At 39.5% G+C, this 18502-nt stretch overlaps 1 protein-coding gene across 6 annotated transcripts in view; it reads left to right on the forward strand.

Annotated features, from left to right (window-relative positions):
* Positions 1–18502, forward strand: part of camsap1b (calmodulin regulated spectrin-associated protein 1b) — a 28351-nt gene that overhangs the window by 2562 nt on the left and 7287 nt on the right. For 3 of the 6 annotated variants that reach the window (XM_085295226.1, XM_085295228.1, XM_085295231.1), the window contains 10 exons: positions 5386–5648; positions 11510–11671; positions 12845–12925; positions 13209–13241; positions 15956–16097; positions 16366–16505; positions 16582–16678; positions 17669–17825; positions 18198–18280; positions 18399–18486. In XM_085295226.1, the coding sequence (XP_085151352.1) occupies positions 5386–5648; positions 11510–11671; positions 12845–12925; positions 13209–13241; positions 15956–16097; positions 16366–16505; positions 16582–16678; positions 17669–17825; positions 18198–18280; positions 18399–18486 (1246 nt within the window). Of the gene's footprint in view, positions 1–5385; positions 5649–11509; positions 11672–12844; positions 12926–13208; positions 13242–13760; positions 13821–15955; positions 16098–16365; positions 16506–16581; positions 16679–17668; positions 17826–18197; positions 18281–18398; positions 18487–18502 lie in introns of all 6 variants that reach the window. The other 3 variants (XM_085295232.1, XM_085295229.1, XM_085295230.1) reach the window with 3 other exon arrangements.

Below are 18502 nucleotides of genomic sequence, written 5' to 3' on the forward strand. Positions count from 1 at the left end.
TTAGGTGGCAAAAGGAATTATGGAGACATTGTTATATAAAATCTTCTGCAATTTATTTCACAAAGACTACATTTGAGTCAACCACTGTCTGCTGAGCTTTGATACATAACTGTTGCATGTGCACCGCACTGTTCTGACGATATTGTAAACAATTGAATTGCAGCTGCTCTTCTGTGCTAAAGTTCTCCGTCAAACATACTTTTCTGCAATATGTTTTGTATAGAAAAAAGTTTTCATGTTGGAGCTAAGGGTGGGTGATACAATCTCTAAATTATATTACGATGTTTCAAAGAAATTGCAGTGATGATATTTATGATACAAAATAAAAATACTGAACATTTTATCTAAAATTGTAACTTGCAGACAGTAGAATTTGTTGGTGCAAACAAAACAAAGGACATTTTCCATCCCTTTTTTTCCCCAATGAACTACTGTCATTGATGACAGACTACCTAATTAGACCTGTGAATCTGTTGCCTCAAGATTCCAACAGCAGCAGCACCAGTATTATAGAGATCAATAGTTGTGACACAGCCTATGTAAAATGTGATCACAAATGTAGTGTAGGTAGCATTTTTCCTGGAAACCTTAAGTAAAAGTAGAACATACTGCTTAACACTTAAGTATAACAATAACTTAACTGGTTTAATCTTGTAATTCTTTAGGAGCCTGCAAAAATATTTTCACATAATAATTAAACTGAAAAATGCTTGGATGTTATGTCTTGGGTTGAGCTTTGTAATCCCACTTTTACCACTATTTGGATTGGCATCATGTCCTTGGCCGCTCGTTATGTAACCGTGTCAGTAATTGAGTGATTTCAAGCCACCATTTTGCTCTTCCTGTCATATGGAGCAAAACTAGCAAGCGCTCCAGTAATACGTAGTTGCGTGATTTGTTTACGTTTTGGTTGCAACTGATGACTGGTCACGTGCCTTCCTAGCTCGGTTGTACTTGACAGTTTTTTTTTGTTTGTTTTTTTTCTCCTCCCCACAAGTAGTAAAACAAGTTTCTTGCATATTTCGCATAGTGTTGTGCTTGGGGTTAAAGGTTGTTGATGTAGCTTAGTCTGTAGGTACTAAATTGTCAAGCCTGACACACTGGTCTGGCTGTCTAACATGTCTGGATTGTCTTGTTTTGCATGCTAGGGAATGTGCACGCAAGAGATTTCTATGCCGTTGATATTAAAATATGACACTTTTATATCATGGAAAATCTATGCCACATTAACTTGGTGGGTATGATGTGAAATCCCTTAAGTTAAGTGAGAGCTCACCAATATATGAATTTACAGGAGAGAGTTACAGAAATGCTATGGAACCCTTTTAGTAAGAGATGACTTTAAGGTAAACTGGACCCACTGGTTGCAGTGGGGATATCTACACTTTACACTTACATGAGTTGCTCATACATGATTTTGTGCTTCTACTAATGCTTGAGGAAGTTTGGAAATGTGGTGACTTTCATGCAGTCTATGCACCACATTGCTTGGTGACTCTACTTTGTATCAGTGTTTAATCTAAGCATGCAGCCCACTTTTTATCAGAAATCTTTTAATGGCTCAACGGTTAAATGTGAATGCTCCAGTAGTTGGGTCTCTTGTGGGGAAAAAAAAGTGTTGCATTGAAACCTTTGTTGGAAACCTGTCCTGTAGACAGACAAACACACGTCATGAAACATTACAGTCATGTTGTCCAGTTTTTCTATTTTCTTACTTAACTCCAGTAAATCCAAGGAGAAACTATAATATGTGAATGTTGCCTTAATTTCTCTCAAAGAAGCTTTATTGGATTGGTAAAAGTTTTACCAACAGAAATGATTTTCACTTTTTGGTGCTTGGTTAGTCACCAGTGCCTGACAGCATTTCACAAGTTGGTTCACTAAAGACATCTTTGAAGGACTGCTAGTTACCTTTTTTTATGTGCTGCAGGGTGTTTCCTTATCATAGTGGTTGAAGTTGGTTAAATATAATATAAACCTCAGCTATCTGATTCATAAATCCCTCCATTCACTGCTTTGTGTGTGTGTGCTGGCTCAGTTTAGTCTCTGACCATTATTTCAGAGGCTTATTACAAGCTTTCCTTTGTATTTTGTGGTCTCTTTATATTTGTGGTCATTACTCAGATTTCCTAATGCCAGTGGTGCATTCATTCTAAACAAATGACAGCAAGATTGGATTCAAAGGTAATCTGGGTTATGGATGGAAAACTATTGTCTCCATTGCCTGTTTTTTAAGGCCAGCATTTTGCTCTAAAGCCCTCTTTGTTTAAGGTTCATTACTAAGGCTCATACTTTTGTCTGAGTTCATATCAAGGCTTGTAGGAGTCTGCTCTGTCATTTCGCTGTCTGTCATCATAGGCCTTGGCTAACGATGCAGTCTGAAAGATGGTGCTTAAAAGCCACTTCCTAAGGACAAAAATGATGCACCACACACAAACTTGGGTGGAGATCCTTTTCTGTTACAATGGAAAGTGTAAAGCAGCCCAGTGCTTTGGTGGCCCAGAAGGAGGGAACTCTCAGCTGCAGTCACAATTGCCTTTTCCCATGGGGACTCAATAAATTAGGGCCATTTTATTTTCACCCTATGGCTCATCTGGTCTTTGCTACAGTGTACTCTTGTTTGCTTGGCTTGTTCACTGGCTGACGGAGAGAAACAGCCTAAAGAGCTGTGATGTAATTTCATTGTAAAGAGTATAACAATCTTTGGATGTTGGGGTCATCTAGTTTTCATCTAGTTTGTTTTCACCTGTCTGGTTCCCCTCCTCCTTGCACAAGGTTGTATTTGTCAATATGGTCTCCTGTCCTTACTACCCTCTATGTTTGCCACAGCTGCTGGCAACATGCGTGTCAGACAGCCAGACACAACACCAGCGAGGGTTAGAACTTGTGATGGCTGCATGCACAGTACTGGTTCTTGCCCATGTTTGCTTGTGCTGACCATGGTATAGTCCTGGTCCTGGTTGGCTGACTTTGCTGGGTCTTGTTGCCAGGCCAGGTTCTCCAGCTCCACCCCATCCCAGTTAGTAAATTTGTCAGCCTGGCTCTGGGTAATAGGAACACAGGGGGGCAGCTGCCACATGACATCAGTGTCTGTTGAATGTATTCAAACGTGAAGACTCGCCCTGACCAGACCCTTTTGTTTTCACACACAGTTACTCCAATGTTACTGTTTGTTTATATACTCAAACACTGCTCTTTAGGAATGATCAAAACTGCTGGGTGTTTGGTGTAATAGATTATTGTTGTGCAATGACGTCTTCATTTCTTATGGGGGTTGGCAGCATGTTGGCCTGTGTTTCAGTGATGCATGCAGAATACCGATTACAGGATCGATATGATCTGAGCAGCTACTGAAATAAGGGCGGGATGGCAAATATATTAAATCTGCGATTTTAAATGTAATACTTCTTTGCAGTTTATTTTTACACAACAACAAATGTTCATCATGTTCTGGGCAGGATACCAGATATGTAAACTACTATATTAGTGGACAAATACAGCAGCTATTGTTGTTTTTTCTTTCAAGTGCCTTATATCACTATATCATAGCCCTGATGAACTTATACCACCTTCTTACTCATTGTTATAGTTGTATGAATCAAATAGATGACTACAAGACAACAGGTAACAGCTCACAACTAATGTTCAACTAACAGGACAAACATTGTGGCACAAACTGTTTTATTTTTAAAATTATACCATTGAACAGCATGCTGAAAAATGTTAGCTAGGAAGGGGCCAAGAACAGAGAGGAAATTCACCAACATAACTTGCGATTGCTGTTTAGCTTCTTTAGCTTTATTTCTATTGCTTCTGATTGGTCTGACTGGAGCTCAGGTAACTAGCAGGGCCGGTGGGTCTTTTTACCTAGAGACAAAATGATTTTTTCTAGGTTTGGGACAAAAAGTTCAAAATAGGTTTTAAAGCTGCATTTCCCACTTCCCTGTGATACAAGTTTTTGGTCATATTTCTACATTATCAGATTTGATGCATGAGAACAAAAGCTCCTAATTACTTCATAAGTTTCATCACCAAATGACAAGACGGTGAGAGGTTGTGTGAAGTCAGGGTGTGTGCTCAGGGAGGGGCAGAAACAAATTTAACATCACAAGAGAGGAGAGTAGAAAAGAAATATTTTGCATTTGGATGCAATTTAGGAACCCCCAACCTGTGATGTTAAGTAAAATAATCAAGTCCTCATTATAATTAAAATTTCCTCAAGTCTGTAGGGGTTCTTTTTTGGAATCAGTATTCAGGCACACATTTTTTACAGTCAATATAGTAATAAATTAGTCATTTATATTGGTTATCTCCGCAAAAATTCCCTTATTCTTGACCATTGGAAAAGAAATTGGAAAAGAAAGCCTGCATCTGATGTTTTCTAAACTTACAGCTTTATACATGATAAGTCTATTGTGTCGATTGTTTATTAAGGAATTATTTTTTCCTTAAAATTTTATTGAATTTACATTCTTCTCAAAGGCTCTGTACATATGTACCATGCCTGCTTTTACAGTTCATCTTTTGCGCTTGGTACTTCATCATCCACTAAACCAGTTGCTAGAAGCTATCCACCATCCAGTTTTTGTGAATAGGAGATTGCTGACGAGTGGCTCCCTTTATCCTGTCAGTCAGTGCAGAGGCTAAGAACACAACACACACACACACACACACACACACACACACACACACACACACACACAGCTCATGCCGTATTACTGGGGCTCAGACAGCGTTAAGAACAGATTTTACAGAACAGGGTCATTTCAATCATGTCCCTGTTCTGTTTTGAATTTGGACAGGTTTGCACATGCCTTTACACCCATTTTATTCCTGTGTCTGGTTTACCTTACAGTAAAAATGTAGTTTGTGCATGCCTCGAGAGAGCCGCTTTGTCTCATGCCCATATATGGCTGTGGTTTCTGTTTTTGAGAATGACTTCATATTCAAAGCAACAGAATTGTCTCTGTAGGTCAACTGGGTTTTTTTGTGGGTTTCGGGGGGGGGGAAAGGTCCACAGTGTCACCTGAGAAGTCTCACTGAGGTCTTGGCTTATCAAGGATCTGTTTCCCTGATACGCTCCTGAGGAAATGCTTTGTAACTTGCAATTACAAAAGTTCATGTTTGCTACAAGTAAACTAATAGTGGTATGGAACAAATATTACATGGAAAGCACTGGGCTTTGTCACATTACTGTAGCCTGTAGATGAGGCAGTCAGAGCTGTGGCTGCTTTTTTATGTAGTATTTTGTATGTTATCTTAACCAGCTTTTGTATGTCTTCAGTCCATGTATAGTTTGATCTAGTGTTAACCTCACATACTGCTTCAGGATGTTTCCTGTATTTTGGGCACTGACTTCCCCCTCAAACACTCTCTCCATTGCAGACCATATTCCAGAGGACTTAAGGGACCCGTTCTATACAGACCAGTATGACCAGGAACACATCAAGCCACCTGTCATTCGTCTGCTGCTGTCCTGTGAGCTTTACTGCCGTGTGTGTGCCCTCATCCTCAAAACTGAGCAGGCAGTGTCTCTTCAGTCCCACATGTCTGTCATCCAAGCTCTGTCCAGGAAGGGCATTTATGTGGTGGAGAGTGATGACACACCCGTTACAGAGGGGGACCTGGCCTGTATGCCGATCAAAATGGTGAGTGCAAAATCCTCTCAAATTTTGCAGTATTTTGTGGCAATAACACCTAATATTGTCACCTGCCTGTCTAGTGAGTCTCCTGTCCAGTCGATGGACAGTTAGTAGTACTGGTTCTGCTTTGACACATGGTAAACTGGTGTAGCAGTACGTAAGGAAGGCCTCCACCTGCTGCATGTTCTTGTTAGATTGGCCCTCCACCTTGTGGTAGATCTCCAAAGCCTAAAGTAAACTATCTTCTCTCCTGAAAGCCAGTAAGGAAACACGAAATTGGAAGGGCAGGGGCTAGCAGGTTAGTGATGAATGAATTTGTGGAAAAATAAGTTTGGGAGCTGATTTGTTATTTTCACATGTAGCTGCTGCTTGGGTTTGAAATTAAAACGTACTATAATACTGGTATGTTAATGCTTTTATTGATCAGCTGACACATGCAGTCTCATATAGGCCGTGAAACTGTAATAGCAATTACAAAGTGTATCTCAGCAGCACAGATTGTTTATCAGGGGATGAGCTCTTCCTGCTTCAGATGCATTATCTTTCTTCAGTGAAGTCAGTGAAAGTTAGTAGTCCGTTTATTATTATCCAGCAATACCAGCAAACCTAAAAACATCTGTCAGTGCACATAAAACCAAAAACATTTGCAGATTCTTTACATTATCCACTTTGTAAAGAGTTTTAAGCATGCTTTGCTTTTAGTACAGTGTCCAGAATATTTGAATATTTCCTGCATCATATCTATTCAAATGGATAAGTGACATTTGACTGCTGGCATGCAAGGTGTGTATGGGGTTACCGTGAAAGGTGTGGGTGTGATTTTTTTTTTTTTTTGTTTGTTTCCCCCCCCCCCCCTTCATTGTGCAAAGGTGTTGTTGTCCTTAATCTGTCTTGAAAGAGTTTAGCCACAGTTAATTTAATTAACACAAACACTTATTTCATACTATATATGCTTTTGTAATGAGTCTTTTTCCACTACTCACAGGTTACTCATATCTTTACTAACAGTTTGCTCTTTTTACACAAGTTAAAAGATAAACATCATTGTGATGTTAAAAGATGATACCACAGTATCAGATAAACCACCGTGTGTTTTTTATGTAAATACAACAGGAGGCAGAGGTTAGTTGTCAGTAATTATTATTACTGATGAGCTTACTCTTTTCTACTGGTTGTTATTGATAACACTGTAGATATTTTGGTTACTAAATCTGAAAGAAGTTGGTTATTTTAGAATTATCCAAAAGCAGAGTTGGGTATAATCAAATTAATAATTTGGCCAAATCCCGCAACAGTGTCAGACACTGCAATTTTAATCACAGTTTAATTGGCACTCCTGCACAGTGTAATCCTGCAACTCTTTGGTCATTGAATTGGCCACTAGTTTAACACAAAGGTCCCCATTCACTTCTTAACTGACAATACGTATAAATATGTTTATTTAAATAATATGGCTACAACTTGTGTTGATAAAAGCAGAGTGAAGCAGCACCAGTTTAAACATTTTCAAATATGAAATTCCACCATTGGTATAAATGAATAATTTGCACTGGTTACATTGTTTTGTTTTTTAATTTTATTTGAATCATTCTAAAGTATACCTGGAAATATAGAAGTTAGAGATAATTCTGGTCTTTGAAACAGAAATTGACATTAGGTAATCTTTGTCAATAACCAACACTAACTGATGCAGTTATCTCATATTCAGTAAATTTGTGGCCTTGTGTATGTTCAGTGTCGAGGTTAAACATCAGCTTTGATTAACGTATTTTTAATGCGCTGCTTTTTTAGTGGCCTCTAAACACTTTATATATTCTCTGAGGAAGAAATGTATTCCTTACATGCAAACTTTTGAGGTAGGCCTTTCTAATACCTCTGAATGAAGCATGCTGTAAAATTTGTAATGTATTTGTTTGCTGAGAGGTCATTTGACTCTTACTCCATACACAAATCCTAAATTAGAAAGCCTGGGTTAACAGGTAAAGTCAATGACCTCTACTGCGATACTCGTTATCTAGGAAAGCAGTTTTAGGTTTTGGTGATCCAGCTAACACAAAAAAGCCTGGCTATGGTGAATTTGATTTGTAGTACATCCCTTTGACACATATTTTAACAAGTAAACTTTAATTAAATGTACATAAATCAAACATAATGTGTGATAGCTCAAGTTGACGTGAGCAACTAAGGAGTAAGAGAGATGCACTATGATTTTTTTATTTTTTATTCATTTTTTGCATTTGAATGGCGGTCCCTGTTCTCAGTGCCTAACATAAAGTGTTATTGGTCAGTTTTCCAATCACTGCTGCAATCATATGCAAAAGCAACATACTTTTAAAATGACTCTCCGCTGGATCATTAAAAATAGAAATCCTGCTAAATAAACTGATCTCTGTGCTCCCTCAGAGTGGGGGGCATTAGCATTAAGAGGTTTGCTCTTGTGTTAATACCTTGTTGAAATGAATTTATTGTGTCTGGTATTTTTCTCACCTTCATTTTCATCCATCTGTTGGAAAAGCTCCCTAAACGCTCAGTTTAAATGCTTATCCAGCCTAGCTGTCCTCCCTTTCTCAAGCTTTCTACTTAGCAAAATGGTAAAGATGTTGGTGACTGGGTACTTGCCCTGTTGACCCATTTAGTTGTCTTGAGGCAAGTGTAATCCTTGTAAGATTTTCACAGATCACCTCATAATGAGGTTAAATGCCCTCTGCATTTATTCCACATCTGGACAGCTTGAGTCACCATGGCAGATCCGTGTGAATGAATGCAGAACCCTTGGTGATGAAATACGATGTATCACACTTTAACTAAGAGCACTTCACACAGGATAGGATGAACACCAACAGCCTCATTTGCTCTTAGACATCTCCCTGCTTCCTACCCCTTTGTTACCATGGAAACCAGCAGTGGTGTAGAGCAGGCCTTTCCTCTGCAGGCTGGCTCCTAAGTGATGTACGTCTGCTTTTCCTCCCAGCAGTCTGATACAATAATCCAGGCAGGCCGGTATGTAAGCGGCCAGACACAAAGCCAAGTGAGGATGTCAGAAAATCCTGAACAGGACACCACTTATCTGTGACAGACTGTTGAAACCCCCACTGCCATATTGCTGACTTGAAAAGGTGTTTCCATAGCAACCTGTGTTTTCCTACTTTGTGTGTCTGTTTAAATGAAGGGGATCCTACACCTACAGACACTTCCTCTGCACCTTGCCTGTCTCTTTTTTGGGAAACAGCTGGGGCTTGAAAAATCCTGTGAAGCTACCCTTTGTTGTAGACCAATTTATACTATAGTGTGTGCGCACACATGGTCAGTGTGTACACACAGAGCTTGGGGCACCAGCAGCCCCTGCTCCACATGGGGCTACATGCTGCATTGTTGAAGGCCGTGGTGTTATAGGAGAACAAAAGATTGAACATCTTACACTTTCATGTATCCTAAATATGCTATTTTGATGTTATTTAATGTCAAGTTTAAATATGTGTTGTTGTTTTCTGCTGACCACATTGGATGTTTTAAATTGAATTCAGTATGTATTTGTTCAGAATCAATGGGCTTTAATTATAGTGTAGTTAGGGTAAAGAATAATATTGGGGGGGGGGGGGGGGTTTCCTCTCTGCTCTGCTCTTGTAGTATTATATCCTGCTAAGACTTTGAGCCATTTTAAATTTTGGAGAATTTAGTCAGGGTTTTCCTGCCCCACATGCAGAACAAAAATGAAAGGGCTGTCTTTCTTACCCTTTACGCTGTTGTAAGTAATAAGTGTGGTTCAGCCAAGAGAGCTGCCTGATTTGGCAAATTAGAGCAAAAGTCTCACTCCATCGACAAATGTTTACGTTTTTTACCCCTCGGCCTATTATGTTATGTTATGTTATGTTATGTTCATTGGTGTCCAAGGAAGCATTTGAACCACAAAAAACTAAAAGGGCTCCTAAAACTGTTGTAGGTACAGTGGTTGCCTCCGTCCCCAGACCTCGCTCTATGATTCTCTCAGTATTCAAAGATTCAGATGTTTGCAAATAATTCTCAACAAACCCTAAAAGCCCCCAAAATGGTATTTAGGTCAGCTCTACCCTTTAGTTGGCTTCTTTCATGAAAACGTTTTAGTCTGGTTTTGAGACCAAGAGCTACCAGAGCTAAGCGGTTTTTAGATTCCCGTATGCACAATAGTCATCCCTACTTTGTTTTCTTAACTTTTCCATGTCTCAGACAATACCATGTTAGTTTGTTTGGAAATGTATTTTAGTGTTGTTTGTGTTCATGTAGGTCATGCAGTGGAGAAAGCTCTGAATAGCTCTCATTTGTTATGTTAACAAGCCTAATCTCTGTGCACTTCCATCACCAATTGGATTAAGCTAGCAGTGTGTTGCACAAAGCACTGCTTGAAACTTGTGTGTGTTGTTATATATGTGTTTTGTAATAGTTTTGTTATAGTTTCAGGTGCTGCCTGTGATGTTTTACATAAGTAACAATACTTAGTAGTGGACTTTTACAAAATAAAGATTCACTAGCCAAAGGGAATTTAAGATTCCCTGGTATTTGATTGGATCTAATTAGCACTCTGACCATCGAGGATCAATATTTTGACTTTTAGGCATCAGCTGTCGGCTCGCTGGGTGATGGGATGCCCCTGCTGGGCCTCTTGATTGCATTAGGAGTTGAAGAGCGGGTTTAACATTGGACACCTACTGTGCCGACTGAGAGACTTCAGCTTTAAATAACCACAATGGCTTAATCAAAGCTTCACACTTGTTTAAGAACCTCCTGGCCGTACCACTGAAGCCACGGATAGCAACATTATTTAATAAGTCTATTCTGTGTATTCACAGATGTTAGTGGTTGTTAAATAGTAGGACGCTTAGTCATTACTAACTTTTAAAACAATATAGGTGCTGCATGAATGGATGGAAGATGAGTTGTGGATTACTAAAGCATATATAGAAAAGCTCTGTTAAGGCTCCAAAAGAAATGTTTGAAGTGTGATAAACTATGTGACGTGAGAGAACCCTGGAGCGCTATGGCAATAAAGAAGGAGAAAGTCCAAGTGAAGAAACAGAATCAGTTGTGTCTAAAGAGGATCCCAGAAAAGGGACGGCTTTCTAAGGTGTTCCCACCAAAGTGATGACAGTTAAAAAAGCGAACAAAAAAGCAGCAACGCTCCAGCGGAAACAGTGGAAGTTCTGAATATCGTTTCCTCTCAGACACTCGCTGTGACTCAAGTAAGAAAAATAAATAAATAAAACAGTTTTGACATCAAAGTTGATACGAAGAAAGACTAACACACAAAAAGGAGACGGGTGGAAGACGAGAAGCGTCTCGGGCTGTTTCTCATCTCAGTTTGAGATGAGAAAATCCCTACCAAAAAACCCAAACCCCCCCCCAAACAATCCAATCCAGATTTTCCTGTGTCTGTGGGATGGTGTGACGAAATTAGCCAATGAATGATGACACCCAGCATTAATATGTAGTTTTTATGATAATTTAACATATGGTGTTATGAGACAAGGAACATTAAAATTAAAAAGGTTAATGGCTGCAACATTTAGTTTTTTTTCCTCTTTCCAAGCAGTTGCATATTTTATAGAAGTGAAATACTGAGTGTTTTGTGGCTTTTAGTGTCTTTGAAAACTGTAAATGATTACCAAAAAAATACCTCTTGTTCTGCTGCATCGGTGATGATTGTGCTAATTTAGAAAAGTGTATGTTAAAAGAACCCTGCTATAGGTGCCTAGGTTCCGTATAATCATCTACCTAACACTTTGTAATGTTTTATGTTTTGGGAACTTTAAAATTTCTGCCTGTTTGCATTGGAATCTGAAAAAAAATACAGCAGGATTGAATTGCCATGTGCTCTGCTCTTGACTTTCACTCAGAGTGCTCACATGCCCATGATCGATGCCCTGATGATGGCTTACACAGTGGAGATGATCAGCATAGAGAAAGTGGTGGCCTCTGTCAAGCGCTTCTCTACCTTCAGTGCCTCTAAGGAGCTGCCCTTTGACCTGGAGGATGCTATGGTTTTCTGGATCAACAAGGTATAGACACTCATGACCCAGATAAGACACACAGCAGGATATTATCATCATTATTATTAAACTCTTTCACAACAAATCTTGTTTAGGCTTTTTATCCTCTAAAATCCAGCTGGCTTTATTCCTGGGGCTCTGAATAAAGTGGTCCACTTATGTCATTGATGATTGGATATAGTCCAATAGACAGGAGTCTAGGTCTGTTACACGCACAGACTCAAGTTCATGTTGTAGTTGTCTTTTGAAAGAACATTGTCAGTCTATGGGAGATGGGGGATATAATCCTAAAATATTTTTTCCACATGCCAGAATGCACATTTTGTTTTTATCATCTTGGAAATTTTAATCTAATTATTCTGATATTAACTGTGATATAAATCTCTTTATTCATGAGACTAAGAATATGTTCTTTAGTCTACTAGCGCAATATTTAAATGGATTACATTTTTTTTAGATTAAATTTCAGAAAAGCAATTTGTTCTAACATTGTCAAGTTTTCGTCAAGGAAATTCTGACCTGATTAGCAATTTCTCACTAGGCAGTTGTTTAATTTTGCCCCAAATGCCTCACTAACTAACTGCTATATCCAGAAAGCTCTTCTCTAAGGTTACTGGCCACTATTAGCATGAAACTTATCGCAAAAAAGTATATGGCAACCTCTTTGCAAATGTTTTGTCCCTAGCAGATTGCCGTGGTTATCTATCATTTGTACGGATTACTTACCAAGCTGTTGTGAATTTGTGAAAAGTGCACCGCATACCTGAAACTGAAACAAGTTGCTTTCAGAGTGAAATGTTTTGGTTATAGGCTGGGGTGCAGCTTTTATTTTGAAAGTGAATGTTTTGTTTCTGCCTTGCATCACACTTCAAATTTCACTACAGATGTCATTCAAGCAAACTACAGGCAAGCATAGAACTCTATTTCTAATCAAAATATCCACAAGGAGGTTTTTGTTGCTACATCCTCTTTGTCAATGATTTCATCCACTGTCAGCCAGCAACTCACGGGAACAATTTTCCAAACAGTAGCTTAATATGCAGTTTCCATTTGCATTCAGTGGTCGCCAGATAGTTGCTAACCGGTTCCTAGCCCTCTATTACCATTCAGTAGTGTGGTTTATTGACTCCATGCAAACATACTAATAATTGTTTTGTTATTCTTTTTTTTTTTCTTCTGCAGGTAAACATGAAGATGAGGGAGATTGCAGAAAGGGAGCACAAAGTCAAGCACCACCCACTGGAGTCCCCTAGCCATCAAAAGGTAAAGCCACTCAAAATAGGTTCCTTTATTAGAAATCTCCATGTCTTATCCAGGTGTGTCAAGCAATCAGTTGTTTCAAAACAGCAACAGCATCCTTAGCGCTCACATGAATGTTTCTCCCTAATGGCGTTTTGATGTTGTTCTGACCTTCCTCTACTCTTATCTGTTTAAACTGGAAGCAGATCCAATCCTTTTGTCTCTGACCTCTGACGTGTTAACCTTTCTGCTCCTGTTCCTCATCTGTCCCTCCTTCCCCCTTCTCTTATCCCTGCAAACTGGATAGTCTCCCTCCAAATGGTATTGGAAGCTAGTCCCTGTAAGTTGGATGCCAGGCCCCATAACCCCATTTTCTTCCCCCTCTGCCCTTTGCACGCATAGTTCTGTGTTGATGTGTGCGCACACTCCTCCATGGCTCATTCAAGCTCATTACGTGCTACATGTAGCCAGCGTGTCAGCAGGGGGGAGAAGGCTGACAGCTAGTTTGTTTCTTTTTTTCCCCCTTGTGGCAAATATGTCACTAAGGTGTAAGGTTATTCTAACCTTTGTGTCCAAACTTTTTTTTCCTCTAAGCTATGCAGTGTGTGCTACCTCATTTCAAGCTCAAGTAGGCCATGTGGATTCTCTGTGCGCAGATGTGTGTGGTATTTGCTTGCCTAGTGAGAATACGAGAAAAATCCATGCCTACACCTCTCCTTTGCTTTGCAGACCCATTACTGGCCACATTCTCTCACTGATCTGCTTTGTCATTCTCCCTCCAGTTTCTCTCTTCCGCTCTCACGCACTGTTTTCCTATATGCCCACAATCTCCTGACAGTATCTCTGCTCTGTGTATCAGCCTGATGTCATGCACGAGCTGGCCCACTGCATGCTGGGGCCAGAAGAACTCTCCGAAGCGGTACAGTGATCCCTCCTAGTCAGGAGACTCACTAACGTAGAACGTGTCCTGTAGTACAGCTTCTTGTTTGGTTGTTAGTTTCACCCGTGACTTGTGACAACAACTGCCCCAGCATAGTTTTGTGGAATACCCTCCATGAGCGAGATTAAAGTTCATTTTAAGCTGTTTTATGCTGATTACAATTTTTTTTTTTTTTTTGTTTGGTTGTGTTTTATTTACTCTAAGTAGTGCCTAGAATCTCTGGACTTGAATTTGGATTTAAACTATATATATTTCTGAGAATTCAAGCAATGTTGGATTTTCTGAATTCTAATGGAATATATTTTAAATTAATTAGGCAAAGCTATACAGTATAAAGTTGGCTGTTTTGGTGAAGGCTGTTAGTAGGGCTGTTCGATATAACGATATATATCAGATGACGATATAAAAACGTCTATCGTTTCATTTTACGCTATCGTTTGTTTCGTGGTGTCGCAAAATAAACTGTTTACGGCAATATTTTTTTCATCGTTTTGATGGTCACTGTAGTGGCTATATTAATTTCCTAAAGTTCTCTCTTTCTCTTATATTTAATATAACAACACTACGGACGGACAAGTGCCTGTTTTTATGCGTTGCCGTTAGCAACAACGACGGTAAAACCATCGCGTGTCTGCTTGTTTATTTTCCACATAAACCTTTCGCAATAAAGCTCTAGATCCTGTTGAGACTTTTCAAAATAAACTGAATCACGTGAAATAGTATGCAGAATATTGACGGATGAGAGGCAAAAAAAGAACCATCAGGTGCTAAAAAATAGGAAGAAAACGGCGGCCGTTACAACTTATGTCTAAAAATATATAGTTTCACGCATCAGTTAAAACACTCGACTCCAGGTACACTACACCCAGCTGGAAACACTTCCCGCAAGACGAGCTGCCCGAGATTCACAGAATTTACAGAAAATGTTACATTTTTGTGATTTATATCGTTATTGGGACGATAGAATTCTTATATCGGGATATGAGATTTTGGTCATATCGCACAGCCCTAGCTGTTAGTATAACTAAATGTGGAACTATGCTTGAATTTATTATGTGTCATCTCCTTCTAAGTCGAAATTTAATATTATATCTGGAAAAGGTTATAGCTTCAGTTTTGCCCACTAAATTAAGCGGCATTTGCAGGACATGTGTACACACATGTGCACATAGGATGATGATGATGATGGTGATGATGATAATAATAATAATAATAATAATAATAATAATAATAATAATAATAATAATCACCTTCCAGTTCTAGTTTTCCCTGTTGTAGTTTGCAGAGTTGACCTCTTCCTAACATGGAGGTAAATGTAGCACTACAAGTTAGTACATTGTACTTGGGCTTTCTGTCAGGTCTGGATGTATGTGATTTCATTTTTAGCTTCTAAAATGGGTGTGCATTTGTCTGTTTCATTTAATTAACTTGTTGCTATTCAATTTCCTCAGTGAGTTCCTGAAATGATTACCAGCTTCAAAGAGTAGGCATTCAAATAAATGTGACTTGGGAGGCTGAATTTCTGTATTAATGATACACTTGTTTCACAAAAAGTGAGCCAGTGATTAAAGCTGTTGACATTTGGGTCAGCTGGTTCGTGTTACCTGGTTTCACTGGTTTTCACCGCTGGTGGTCTGCTTGTCATTAAAGTTAATGGAAAACTGATCTTTTACTCTGTGCTCTTCATGTCACTGCTCTTTAACACCTTCACCTTCATCTTCTCACAGTTAACCAGGTCTCAAGGATTCTCCCTCGATTGGGTGATCATGGTGCCTCTGGGGCTTTTGTCATTCGGAACCATCTTTAACAGACTTCACTAAACGTGCTGTTGATCAATTTAAATGAAGCCTTTAACTGGTGCTTTCATTACAAATGCCATTTTACTGTGAAACCACTGGGGAGAACCTTGATCTGATGCTTAAATTAGTTCTAACATTAACTGGAAGAAAAACTTACACATCAGATGTTACTGTGATGTGAAAGAGATTTGTATTTGTGATATTAGTCACTCCATGTAGGATGTTTTGTGACGTGCCACTTGACTGGTAGTTCCAGGGATGTGTGTTGTGGCTTTTCTTCTCATAAAACCCTGATTCTCTCCCCCTGGTGGTTAGGTACGGTATCGTCGGGAACATGCTTCCGGTCGACAGCTGCCCTTCTTTCCATTGCTGGAAGATCTGATGAGGGATGTTTGTGATGGAGCTGCACTGCTCACTGTAGTCCATTACTACTGCTCCGATCTCATGAAGCTGGAAGGTATGATGCTCTTGCCTGTGTGTTTTCTTTCTCTGTCTCCCGAACACACACACACGTTCACTACTTACATCTCACAAATCACTCTCAAATAATATTTTTCTATAGGGGCCAATAGACTTGCTCTACTTACATGCTCAATTTAATAACTGTGTGATGCTATTTTTGTCACTTGCTCATACTTACTCTCACTGTCCAGTCAGTGAGACATTTATAGCCATCATGTCATCAAGTTGTCCTGATCTGACCTGCTCTCTGTGCACCTGATTAGATATTTGCCTGAAGGAAGTCCCTTCTATCGCTGATAGCCTGTACAACATCCAGCTCCTCAGAGAATTTGCCAATGAGTACCTGAATAAAAGTTTCTATCTGACAACAGAGGACATGCTCTATTCACCGCCTGTGCTCAAGGTACAAAAAACTGTCAGATATTTGTACTGCAGAGTGAATTTTAAGTATTATAACGTGCCATCTGCTCTTTGTGTAGCACAATGTGATGGTGTTCATCGCTGAGCTGTTTTGGTGGTTTGAGACAGTAAAGCCAGAGTTTGTCCAGCCCAGAGACCTCCAGGAGTTTAAAGATCGTAAGTATTACAGTAGATTAAGTGAAGATTATTAAACTATTAAAGCCTATTAGAGAAGGAAGTATGCATATGTGGTGAATTACATTGTAGTGTTTCGTGGTCTCCCATGGTTAGGGCTGTGCGATATGACCAAAATCTCATATCCCGATATAAGAATTCTATCGTCCCGATAACGATATAAATCACAAAAATGTATCATTTTCTGTAAATTCTGTGAATCTCGGGCAGCTCGTCTTGCGGGAAGTGTTTCCCGCTGCGCGTCATGTAGCTGGAGTCGAGTGTTTTAACCGATGCATGAAACTATACATTTTTAGACATAAGTTGTAAAGGCCGCCGTTTTCTTTGTGAGTATTTATTACACGGCGTGCTGCGGGGAAAAGCCTGTTCTAACGTTTGAGTCTAAGGTTTATTTTTTAGCACCTGGCGGCTCTTTTTTTAATTCTCATCCGTAAATAATCTGCTCTTTCACGTGATTCAGTTTATTTTGAAAAGTCTCAACAGGATCTTGAGCTTTATTGTGAAAGGTTTATGTGGAACATAAACAAGCGGACACGTGATGCTGTTACCGTCGTTGTTGCTAACCACAACGCATAAAAACAGGCGCTTGTCCGTCCTTAATGTGGTTATATAAAATATAAGAGAAAGAGAGAACTTTAATAAATTAATATAGTCACTACAGTGACCATCAAAACGATGAAAAAATATTGCCGTAAACAGTTTATTTTGCGACACCACGAAACAAACGATAGCGTAAAATGAAACGATAGACGTTTCATCCGGTGTATATCGTTATATCGAACAGCCCTACCCATGGTCACAAAAATTGTATGGTACGCTGGTGTATCTTGAAATAAAACCTCTGGTCCAACCCTACAGAGTGCTCTGTGTCCTTAGAACTAAAGCTCAGTTGTTTTCCCAAGTACAGCTAGTTTAGTCATCCTCATCATTAATAGTCAGTTGTCAAGACCTTTGCCCTTGTCCTTTACTCAGCTCGAGCCATAGCTCATCCCAAGAGTGCCCGTCCATCAGTGCCCATCTCCAACGCCACCAAGCGAAGCTTCCTAGCTAGTCCTGGTATGGCCGACAACCAGAGCAGCCCTGAAGTCTGTAACAGGTACTTCCTGCACCCTGAAGACTCTGACCCCCTGTAAGTCTTTTCTCACTTTCCTTCTCATTCCACTTCATCATGATCCTGTCGTCTAAACAGTTACAATAGACCCACAAGGATGGGTAGATATGCAGGGATGGCTGTGTTTCGCTCTCATGTGTCCTTCACATCTAACCCTGTGTCTGATCACTTGTGTTAAGATGACCTTGTGCATGCTGTTGGACCTTGATTGTCTGTTATGTGGTAAAATACTGGGCTTTTCTAGTGAATATGCTAAAATATAATGAGATGTATCAGATTGGTTTAAAGTGGGTTTGGGTCCTATTGTCTGTACGATAAGATCCAAAACACACAAAACTAAGCTGTTCATAAATTTTCTGCCAACCTCTTGTCTCTTATTTTTGGTTGTAGTAAAGGGGGCCCAACTTTCAGTCCTTCACACCCACTTCTGCCCCTGCGACAGAGACAACAAAAGCAACAAGGAGACGATGCAGGTAAGATGAATCTTGATTTTATTTTTTTAAACATACATGCATTACCTGTATAGTAGGATTTAATAGTTCGGATTTAAGTCATGCTGACTTAAATCTGCACCTGTGTATTTCTGGGTAGGTTTGAGAAACCGCTCGAACTCCTTGACTCAGATGGACGGACAACAAGTCAGAGGCTCTGTAGTAGCATGGCCCGACAAGAGGCAGAGGTACTTGGAATAATTG

The sequence above is a fragment of the Mchenga conophoros genome, linkage group LG12, assembly GCF_057382185.1.
Source record: "Mchenga conophoros isolate Kocher_MC1m ecotype Shallow Benthic linkage group LG12, M_conophoros_male_GT1.1, whole genome shotgun sequence".
Lineage (NCBI taxonomy): Eukaryota > Metazoa > Chordata > Actinopteri > Cichliformes > Cichlidae > Mchenga > Mchenga conophoros.